We start from the raw sequence: 12,379 nt of genomic DNA, 5'->3' as shown, positions 1-12,379 counted from the left end.
TAGTCGATCGTCGGGAGAATTAACGATCGACTATCGATTAATCATTCATATTTTTATATTGAAATTCATTATTTCTTTAACTTTTTATAAATTAAAAATGCAATGAAAATACAAAAATACAGTTTGTTTGTCCTCGATGAGATCTTTATTACAAGAAGATCAACTTGTGGCAGTGAAACTGGATGTTCGGTAGACTTGAAGATTCCTGCGGTGCTCTAAACCAGCGGAACCTGCAGCTGCGAGCCGGCGTTCTTAAACAGAGACCCATGGCCACTTCATACGTTTTCTGTGATCGGATAGCTATCCGGTCGTGAAAAGACCAAATCTAAATGCCCTCCGAAACGCATTCGAGACGGATTTAAATCCGATCGCTCAAACCACTTCAGGAGGAGATCTGAGACGCATTCCAGACGAAACTGGACAAGAGTAAATGCATCTGGTTGTTGAAACCACATATGTAAATTTGACTTATCCCAAAAATGATAAGAAATAAACGTGTGAGAGCGTGTTATAGGCTATATGTCATGTTATATCCAGATATGACGACGCTACTTCAACACGCATCACCACAGATGAGCATCTATTCATCAAGCCAACGTGCAAACTATCGCAAATCAAAGTTAAAGTCATTCATCAACACACAATCATCTTCATTAAAAGTAAAGAACCGAAATGATCTTACCAGGGCTGTTGCCGCAATATCTTGCTGCAGTCTTTGATTTAGAAATTTTCGCTGATGATCAATAAAATGCAGCTCATATAATTTGCTTTCGATGACGTGCAACAATTTAAATATGCATATAGCGCGGGAATTCAAGATCGGATTTATATCCGTTTTGCAAAAACACATTTATGTGACCAGGTGTAAATGGAATCGTTTTGATAAATCAGATAGCTATCCGATCTGAGAAAACGCATGAAGTTCCCATAGAACTTCTGCACCAGTCTACTGATTTCTGTTGAGAAAGATAAGCATGTTGACATGATCTGGGATCAGACGCGACCGCAACCTGGTGACAGCCAGTCCAGCCGCCGAAAACACCCGCTCTGAGGGGACTGACGTTGCCGGGATGCGCAGGTACCTCCGCGCTAAAATTAATTCCATTGCTTCAAGACTCACACTACGCAACGCAAACTGCATTAGTTTAATCGATAACAAATAAACGTGATCGACGAAATTCTTAACGATCAATTATCGATCGTCGATTAATCATGCCCATCCCTAGTGCCCAGTAGCAAGAGTTTGGGGTGTGTCTGCTGTAGAAGGCTGAGTCAGTGGGTGTTTAGGGGGTGTGGAAAAAGACATTCAGATTTTGTTACAAAAGTGCTAATAAACTTTGAACACTTAACAAAATACACAGACAGACAACGGGGTAAAACAAGGATGAACATTGGCATTGTTTTTAAAAGATACAGGAATTTGATGGAATGTTTGGTTTTCGATCGATACCGCGAACTTACAGAGTTTCTTCTTGACAGGTAAGCTAAAAATCAAGTTAAAAGTATTCCAAATATGTAGGACCTTTTATTGAAAGAAGCCTATTTTTACCTATTGAGGTCTTCACTTTAATAGACCCGGAAGTGATATTAGAGTGCGGAGCAGATCACGTCAGACACGAAGATGTCAAGCAGCATGTGTTTAAATTTAATGAGGATCTTCAAAAAGAGTTTATCAAGTTATTTTGCACAGTAAGTTGTGAAAAAGAACTCAGTGTAGTATTGCGCTGAATGAGATACACCAGAAGCGCTCTCTCAGACAGTGCCCGATCTCTTCTCTTTGCGCCTGATTGTTCAAATACTGTAAGGAACCCTTAACTGGACTGCTATTTTCCTCCTGGTCGGCAGGTGGCGCCTCTCACCAGACTCCTGCTGAACACTACCACTCATTATGCCTGATGCATCACACCTGTATCTTGCCCTATTTAAGTGTGCCGTGCCTTATTGTTCAGTCTTGAGCCTATGTTACCTGTTGCAAGCTAAGTCTAAGTCTTTGGACCCTTGTGTCTATTTTTCTTTGTACTGTTTCTTGGAAGCCCGGTTTCCCTTGTTTTTGTTGTACTTTTTATCACTAAAAATTGTCTTTTGTTGAAGATCCACGACTCCTTGCCTTTTGACCACCCCTGCTCTTGGATTTATTTAGTGGGGAGTTAGCTCAATCCGATAACTCAGTGACTTTGAACACAACAGACCCGGGTTCAATCCCCACCTAGAACAGCCCCGTTACAAATACAGACAAAGTTGTAAATGAAATCTCGCGTAAATACAATCGGTTATGCCTGTCCATCCTGTCCCGTAAACCACCATGAGAAATCTGCTCACCCTACATCTATATCAACTCAGTCCCTTAATTTAGAGTTCATGTAAGGAGTATTTTGTGAATTATCAATTAGAATGAAATCATATAAGAATAGGCTACATTTAAATCAATAAAAATAGTGTTAATGTAAACATTGCTAGTGTCCATCATACCAGAGTTTTTCCAGTTTGCAGTTTGGATCCTTCATCAGTGCAGTGAGCTCTGTATCTCCAGGGTGATTGTAGCTCAGATCCAGCTCTCTCAAATGTGAGAAGTTTAAACTCAAAGCTGAAGCCAGATGAGAGCATCCTTCTTTTGTCACCATACAGCCAGATAATCTACAATGACAGACATCAAAGGCATAAATATATATAAATGTATATCCCCTCAGTTTTATGACTATTTTAAAATTACCTCAACTTCTCCAGTTTACAGTGTGGACTCTTCAGTGCATCAGAGAGCAGCTTCACTCCTGCATCTTTCAAGTTATTGTTACTCAGGTCCAGCTCCTTTAGGCAGGAGTTTGACGACTGTAGAGCTGAAGCCACACTTTCACAACACTGATAAGTGAGATCACAACCTGAGAATCTAAAATAACAGTAAATGGTTAATTGACACTTTGCAGAATTCCCATTTAAATAGGATGGTCGCAAAACTGTTTGATCTTTATGTTTACAACTGTTATTTTGCCCTACACATTTCAAAGCACCATTCATCACCATCATAGTTGATCTCTCTAGAAAGGATTTTTTTAAAAAGACACAAAATTACTTAAAACGATAATAAATACAAAACAACGATAATAAATACAAAACAACGATAATAAATGCAAAACAACAGTATAAATAAAAGCAGAGAAAAATGGAAACATACACAGTAGCACTACACACTAATTTGCATAATACCGAACGCGATATGCAAGGAGAACTGGAGTACTGTAATTATCACAGTATTTATATACACAGATTCCAACACACTTAGCAACTGCCTTTTTCAAGACACGTAACAGCTTAAAAAAAAAAATCACGAGTGGGGAAATAATGATGTATTTTATGTCGTAGAATAAAACTGGAAAGTGTCTTGAGCTTGTATTAATAAGTGGTTTTGCCCTTCGTGCCAACTGTGTGTGTGTAGGGGGGGGGGCTCATCCGTTTAAACTATATTAAGCCTTAAAGTTCTGCATAATTAAGGGTGTGGCCACTTGAGTGACAGGTGGATTGCTGCTGCTGTCACTACTGTCACTACTAGCTGTTTGTCTGCTGTCTGTTAGCGTCACATTACATCATCTAATCCCGCCTTTTTGCCCATTTTCGTTTATCCGGGAGTGATGCGCTGCCAAGATGGCGATGGCCGGCTCCGCCCACTTTGGGCTTCAAAAATGCTCTTCAGAAACCTACGGGTAATGTCACGGACACTACGTCCATATTTTTCTTTACAGTCTATGATTTTGGCCCACAAAGTGATGTCATACCTTCACCAACTTGACTGACCAACTGGACAATTAGTTCCAATAGTTCTAGGAACTATTAAAAGGTTCCTCCGATGTGAAAACCCCTATATACTTTAAAGTATAATTAAGTATTCTAAGTGTACTTGGCTTGTAGTTGTTTTAAATCTTTTGATTGAGGAACCTATTAAATACTTTTTTCAAATAGTTTTAAATAAAGTCTTATAAACTTACATTGTTTGAAAATATTGATTTATAAAGAAAACATATATGTTCCTAATTCTGAGTATCTGATTTTTGTGTAGGCTAGTCCACTGGTAGTGTACTTAGGAATTTACTTTAAATTTACTTTACTCTTTCCCAGGCATTGACAGAATTTCCTGGCTATCCATGTTTTCACTGTTATACAGAAGGACGCGCTATTATACATCATCTGAAAGAATAAAGAATCTCCTGATCAAAATACAGGTGAAGAAAAAGAAACAAGCGATAGAAGAATTGCTTACGCAAATGTAAAATAACACGATCATCAAACATTAAACTGCATGTAAATCAAAACTGCCTGATGTTACTGAATGAAATGTCAACCCAGGACGAGCTATAGGACTGTGAAGCTTTGAGGGTGTTGATGGACTCAATCTACTCGATCTGTTCTGATCATCATTCTGAATCTGATCCATGCGTAGTCTCTGACAAAAACGCAATTTTCTCAGCTTTTTGTTTAAAATGTTGCCTTTTTTTGATAAACTTACCCACATTCAAGTTTTGATAAAAAAGGATGCATGAAGGTAGAATAAAATGTTTTTAAAATTAAAGTACAGTTAAAGTTATATTTCAAGTATAAAAAAAATAATACCTAAATAGGAACATGGTAGTATACGTAAAGTGCAAAAATAATATATAAATAGTAAACTATTAAGTATGATGTTATGTTCATTAAAGAAAACTTACAAGTATACCTGCAGTATAAAACTACTAAACTAGTAGCTTACTGAGAGTACACTTCAAAGTGAAATTAAAATATGAACTACTTGTATACTTATAAGTTCACTTGTAGTACAAATGCAGTACAAATGAGAAACGTAGTTGTGAACTAGTAGTACACTTATAATACACTTAAACGTATACTTTTTATATACTAAAGTGGGCCGATTTAGTCCCAAGTAGATTTGAAATAGTACACTTACAAGTTTACTACTAGTACATTGACATTAGTATACTTGCTACATAAAGTATACTTAAAAATAAACTTGAACATTACTTAAGTATACTTCATAAAATTAACTTATAGTATACTTCTTTTTCGTAACGGCTCTCCCAGGTTCAGGAAACTGCCCTCCGTAAAATGCGCTTCCCAAACGAACATTTGGGTTCTGGTAACCACTGATTTATTATTGTGTCCACTTTCTGAAGGCCAAATAAAAGTGCTGCTTTTGCTTTCGCATTAAAACACACACCGTCTCACAACATGGCGGCCACAACCCTATAATAACCGAAGCCACGCCTTCTTTGCGAATGCATTTGGGTGGCATTATGCAAATATTTCCACCTAGTGATGTGGGTATGTGTGAGGGAGAATTTGATCGAGGTGTTTTAGCTAGGTCTGGATCTGCCTTCTCTTCTAGATAGAATAAATCTTGTTGTGGGAGACTGTGAAAAATCATCATATGACTCCTTTAAATCAAAAACAACTGCTCATACTGCATGTGTGTAGCATCTTTGTTTGGATTGTGATTAAAATGCAGTGGTTGCCTCTAATTTCAAATGGCTATGGATATTTTTTGTTTAAGGCCAGTTTGGCCTGTTATAGAGCAAATAAATGACAAATAAAAAAAATCATCAACCAGTATCGAAATCTGCCATTTAAAAAAAAAATATATATATATATCTCATAACCGGCCATGAAAAATCATGATCGCTAGAAGATAAACTGTTATTATATTGAGATTACTCATTCCATGTTTAGACTTCTCTTCCAATCTTGCTAAACTGTGCTATGGCACAGTGATTACAAAATATAAAAGAAATATGCCACTTTATGACAAAATACTTACAGGGCTTTTCTGCAGTTCCTCACAGCTGGTATCAGTCTTCTTTTGCCTTCTTCTGATGTGTTTAATTTCTTGGAGTCCAGTTCATCCAGCGGCTCATCTAACATTTGAAGCAAGTAGGCTATTGCTGAGCAGTGAGCAGGAGAGAGTTTCTCTGAGTCCATGCCTGATTTCACTAACTCCTGAATCTCTCTGTAGAGAGTCTGATCATTCACTTCCAGCAGACAGAGGAACAGATTGATGGATTTTTCAGCTGAGAGTTGTTCATCACCATGATGTTTAATTTTATGTTTAATATACTTTGCGGCTCTTTTGATGATATCTCTGGTGTCCACTGTGTGTGTCAGTAGATCCTGTAAGAGTCTCTGATTGGACTCCAGTGAAATGCCCAGCAAGAATCGCAGGAAAAGATCCAAGCGTCCATTCTGCAATGATTCAACAATTACTTCTTTAAGCCGCCTTTCCAAAGGCTTTCTCTGGGAGTGAAACTCATAGAAAGCTGCCAGAAACTCCTGAAAGCTCAGATGTATGAAGCAGTAGACTTTCTTCTGATGAATCACAGATTCCTCCTTAAAGATTTCAGTGCAAATCCCAGAATACACTGAGGCATCAGTGACGTCTATGCCGCTCTCAATCAGGTCCTCCTCATAGAACATCACATTGCCCTTCATCAGCTGTTTGTGAGCCAGTTTAGAGAGTTTCAAAATCATGTCTCTGTTGGACTGCAGGAGTTTCTCTGGATCTCTCTCTTCATACTTCTGGTTCCTCATGTTGATCTGAATCAGCAGGAAGTGGATGTACATTTCAGTCAGAGTTTGAGGGATTTCTTCACTCTTGGTATCTTGTTTCAGGATGTTTTGAAGCACAGTGGATGTGATCCAGCAGAAGACGGGTATGTGACACATGATGTGGAGGCTTCTTGATTTTTTAATGTGTGAGATGATAATGCTGGCTTGATTCTCATCACTGATTCTCTTCCTGAAATATTCCTCCTTCTGAAGGTCATTGAATCCCTGAATTTCTGTCACACGGCTGATGTAGTTTGAGGGGATCTGATTGGCTGCTGCTGGTCTGGAGGTGATCCAGATGTGAGCAGAGGGAAGCAGATCTCCTTTTATGAGGTTTGAAATCAACACACCCACTGATGAAGTCTCATTGACATCAGAAACTTTCTCATCATCAGAAAACAGTGTAATTCTGCATTCATCCAGACCATCAAAGATGAGCACAACTTTACATTCGGCATAAATCTTTGAGTCCAGTTCTTTAAGTTCAGGATGAAAGTCCAGCAGAAGACTGTGAAGACTGCACTGATGATCTTTAATCAAGTTCAGCTCTCGAAATGGAAGCACAAACATGAAATCTACATCCTGATTGGCTTTTCCCTCGGCCCAGTCCAGAATTAACTTCTGCACTGAGACGGATTTTCCAATTCCAGCGATGCCTTTAGTAAGAACAGTCTTGATTTGGTCTTTCTCCTCACATCCTGGTTTAGGTAAGGCTTTAAAGATGTCATTGCAGTATATTGGAGTATCTAGTGAAAGTTGTGTTCTGGGTGTTTTCTCCATGTTTAAAATCTCATGTTCTTCATTCACCCCTTTAGCATCTCCCTCTATAATGTAGAGTTGTGTGTAGATCCTGTTCAGGAGGGTTCGATTCTCTTGTAGATTGATTCCCTCAAATAAGCGCTCATACTTGTTCTTCATTCTGGTTTTGTGAGTGGTTTTGACTGTTTTCATGGCATCACTCACTGCTTGGTAAGAATCCTGCAGTTTTCCAGTAACACCATTTTCCTCACTGCAAAAACATCAAAATGGAAAGAAATTACAGCATTTAGTCTACACTTCTCTGCACACGTGTTACACAGAAGTAGCTCTTTCAGGTATATGCCATGCTGACATGCCACACGGAAATATATTGTAAATGTATCTACATCTATGCATGTATCCTTTGTATAGGCAAAAATCTCACTTGGCTCCAGGGGTCACTGCTCTATTATGAATATAACAAGAACTCATACAGGGGCATTTCATATCTTCATTTTTGGGGGCATTTTTATTCATTTTGTTGGCATTTCCGACCTTGCATGATGTCATTTTACACATCAGATTAGTTTGCTTGTTAAGCTTAATGGAGGTAAATCTGGATCTTAATGGATCTTAAACTAGGTTGGCTCTATTGAGATATTTTAATAGTGATTTAATTTCACAGCAGTGGCAAACAATGTTGAAACTTAATGGCAAACATGATTGTTACCTGGCTGTCACTAATGAAGGCTTAATGTCACTAAAAATTTATTAAAGTTTGAAACCCCATTGCATATTTCAAGGTTTAAATAAAGTGTCGGGACAGTTTATTTAACCCCTTAAACTCTTTGGGTTATTTTGGAATTCCGCATGAAATTGGACATACCCAAATCTGATGGCTCCCCTTACCCACATACAGTGAAGTAAATGCAAAATATTGGTGTCATTTTATAGGAAACCCTTTAAACAAACAAAATCAAGTGTCAAATGTAATAAAAACTATTGTATGTGTTTAAAATATCAAAAGAAACACACAAAAAAGTAGGCGCTTTTGTGTGTTTTTTTCTTTGAATTTTTCTTTGAAAGTGTATAACTCTGGTATTGTGTGCAACAGCTACCTATTATAAGTTCCATTTGATTCCACTAGATGTCACCAAACACTGAAAAAAAATATATTATGTGTCTAACATTTTGCTTTCAAAAGAATGGCTATGAAACCAAAGGGGGGCAAAGTGCAGCTACATTTACACTGCATGTCTTGATGCCCAATTCTGATTTGCTGACTATATCCGATTTTTTTGACGACCCGCTTACATCATGTTTTAAAAGTGACCCGTATCCGATATTTGCATTTACACTATACACTGCCAAAACAACCAAATGTAGACGTTCTGGCCCGGAAAATTAAGTAAAACAGCTCTATATTGCAGAAGCAGACAAAATTATTGTAGTGATGCGCGGATCGCGGTTATATCCGCGGGGGCTCTGCGGATAATCCGCGGATCGGGCGGGTCAAGTAGGCTAATAAAAATAACATTCTGATTAATTTCGGGTGGGTCGCGGGTGGATAGATAAATCATTATTAACGAAAATATTAACTACATTCTCTAAAATATGAGCATGTTCCATTCCAGTTTAAGTTTCAAGGGAGTAAAGCCTGTTTATGCCATTAAGAAAATGAAATTGTCAAATAAATTTTGTTTTAAAGAAATGTTCATTTAAAAGCAGCGCTCATTCATCATTGTATTAGATGCGCGCATCAACCGTCGCCTCGAGTCCGCTGTTGAAGGTGATGATCACCCATTTATCCTCACACGTAACCACACATAAGAATAATAACTTTGACCATCGGGTGCGGATACTTAAATCAGAGAAAATGATTGGTGCGGGTGAGTGGCGGGTGGATGATTTGTTTTTGGCTGCGGATTCGGGTGACGTTTTTTTCCTGCTTACACATTCATCGGTCATATCCGATCTGTGCCACATGAGAGGAAAAAATTGGAATTGGGTCACTTGAACCATGCAGTGTAAATGGGGCCTTTGGAATCTCAAAGGTCCCGACTGCAAAAACAAGCTTTTATAAATAAAATGACACCAACAATCTCACTTTTACTATTTGCTAAAAGCACTTACAAATATTCCCATATTTGTTTCACTATCTTCTTCTCAAAGAGACTCAATACATTCAATAAATAAGTAATGGGGTAGACAAAAAAGAGATCTGCAACATGAAAATCGATATTTTTGTTATTTATTTATAATAGAATAATATGTATAAATTGCGTGCCGAATATCTCTCACTCTGGTTGGTTTAGAGGGAAGGTGTGTTCACGACATGTTCACGTAACGCTGAGATCATTAGCTTTCCAATGACACGTAGTTCGTCATCATCCGTCGGCGATATCATGTGGATCGTATGAAAACAATTACTTATTTCCTGCATTACTGGACTAAATGAGACATAACGGTAGATTATTTCTCAAACGAAACTCACATAAAGGTGAAAATGGACTCATTTTGAAGAAAACAGTCTAAGGTGAAAGTCTATGTATCTTTTTGACTACGTTTAGCTCCGACATGCTCTAATCGGAGATGAAATGCAACGTTTCTCCTAGTTTGTTTACAAAGATCAAAGATGTACTTCGCGACTCATTCTGCAATCATTTGATCTGTTGTATTGTGTCAACTAAATAAACCATATAGCAAAAATCCTGAGAAAGAAAGCTTTTGTTCGATATATGACTTGCCTTTGTTCATTTAATTTGACCAATGCCATCAATATTCAAATTCATAATCACACTTCCTTTTGATCGGTATTTCGGTTGCGGGTGGAGGAATTTAAACATTTAAATGATGCGATATGTAAAATGAATTAAAAAAAGATGGTTTTGTGTGAAAAGTAGAGGGTCTGAGCTTTGTAATGATATCACATATGACTGTTAATGTTTCATCAGGACCTTTAAATATTAAAGGAGATCGTAATAACGATCTTAACGCAATTCAGTATGGTACCGGGTTTACGTACTGAGTTTACGACAGGTTAAAACAGGGTTGCATCGAGTTTAGAGTTTATTCCATTTTAAGCAAAGAAAGAAATACAGAATCTTATTCTTGCAACATTTTAAATTTGTATTGCCAAAGAAATTGCAGCAAAATAAAAAAAATTAAAATAGTACAAAATGAAAATAGTTCATAGCAACATAAATTAAGAGCAGGCGTTATTCTTTGCCTCTCTCTCGCAGATGCGCTGGATCTCTTTTTTGTCTCCCTCACTGCGCGCGTCGGGTCTCTCTCGAAATTAAACATTTCAGGGTAAAACCACAACATACAGGCTAATAATAATACTGTATATGTCGCTGCTGTTTTGCACAATATCCCTTTGCGCCACTTGGCGGTCATTTCGCGAATGACTTTGAAATGCGACTGGTTTATTTTTGCCGCGGCGGCTGGCTCGGCGGTATTAGGCATTCTGGTTGACTACCTACTGTACATCTATATCAGACGGGCTGCAGCGTTCATTTTGTTTGAAAAGATTTTTTATTGATAAAATTAAACACTTTCACATATATTGTCTTTCAATAATTCAAGCACTTTTCAAGTACCGTTTCATAAAAATAGCTGTTTTCAGGGGTTTTCAAGGACTTAAATTTTACAGGGTAAAATTCAAGTACTTCAAGCACTTTAAACACCTTGTACGAACCCAGCAGAGAGAATACAAAGCAATCGTTTTGTTTCAGCACTATCTGATGTTTCAGGTTCTTGTCTTAAATACTGGAAAAATAATCTCACATGTGTTCAGAGGTCACAGCTCCACTTCCGAAATTTATGGGTGCACTCATTGAATTTGCAGACTTTATAGACACGCCGCTGGGACATGGTGCAGCATCCTCTCCTCTCCTCTCATAGCGACGCTCTATAGAAGGAGAGTTCTCCTCTGTATCCATTATTACAGATGCTTTCCTGAAAACATTAAACAGTACAAGGAAAATTATTTTTATTAGGTTATGCATAAACACTGTGTTAATTAAGTCAACTTTACTGAGGCAGAATCAAAGGCATAGTTTTGAGTGGCATTGAATTTTTTTTTGAGAATGTCTGTAATTTTGTCAGATTGTACTAATCTGTACTAATTAAAATAAGTTGACAAGTTGACAAAACTAGTTACCTGGCTGTCACTAATGAAGGCAGGTCAAGAACACATGGATGCTGCTCGACTTGTGTGCGTTAACTGTGTTGCTGTCACTGTGTCTCATTGTGAAGGATGCTCCCTCAGGAGGACACATTTGCAAAAAGGCCTAAAGAGCAGAAGCTTGAGCACCAGTTGAGGTCTATCTGTGCATGTGCCTGTCATTAGCCAAAGCAGTTTTAATAATTGTATCTAAAATATTCTGTTGTATAAATATTTATACCTAATATTGCATGTTCGTAATAGACAACACATCCACTCAATTGTATGTATAATACCCAAATTGTCATTAAATATTATGGGTTCAGCTCAATAAGTTAAGCTCAAACAACAGTACTAGTGGCATAATGTTGATAACCTCAAAAATCTATTTCAAATGCTCCCTCCTTTTCTTTACAAAAGCCAAAAATTACAAAAAAAAAGTTGCTTACTAAACTTTTCTCTGTAATCTTATATAAAATCTTCTTTGCAAACACAATACAACGCCTAAAAAACAAATGACTATAAATGATGATTTAGACAGCTAAGGTTTAACCAGAATTGATGCGCGCGCGCGCGCGTGTGTGTGTGTGTGTGTGTGTGTGTGTGTGTGTGTGTGTGTGTATAAATAAGCTACCAGGAGTAACATTTGCAATAAAAACACAAAATTGGGCCTCCTCTCTTTCTCCTAGAGATACAGAGAGAAGACAAAGCAATCGTTTTGTTTCTTAGCACTATCTAATGTTTCAGGTTCTTGTCTCAAATACTGGAAAAGGAATCTCACGTCATGTGTTCAGAGGTCACAGCTCCATTTCCGAAATGTTTGGGTGGATCCATTGAATTTGTAGACTTTATAGACACGCTGCTGGGACATGGTGCATCATCCTCTCCTCT

At 37.7% G+C, this 12,379-nt stretch overlaps 1 protein-coding gene across 6 annotated transcripts in view; it reads right to left on the bottom strand.

Moving 5' to 3' along the window:
- Positions 1–12,379, bottom strand: part of LOC309475151 (uncharacterized protein) — a 343,736-nt gene that overhangs the window by 139,966 nt on the left and 191,391 nt on the right. For all 6 annotated transcript variants that reach the window (XM_082137779.1, XM_082137781.1, XM_082137780.1 and 3 more), the window contains one exon: positions 5,798–7,591. In XM_082137779.1, the coding sequence (XP_081993905.1) occupies positions 5,798–7,591 (1,794 nt within the window). The remainder of the gene's footprint in view (positions 1–5,797; positions 7,592–12,379) is intronic.

This window comes from Leuciscus leuciscus (assembly GCF_965113295.1).
Source record: "Leuciscus leuciscus genome assembly, chromosome: 15".
In the NCBI taxonomy this organism is placed as follows: Eukaryota; Metazoa; Chordata; class Actinopteri; order Cypriniformes; family Leuciscidae; genus Leuciscus; species Leuciscus leuciscus.
The sequence above is the reverse complement of the archived record's forward strand: the minus strand, read 5'-3'. Positions and strand labels throughout refer to the sequence as shown.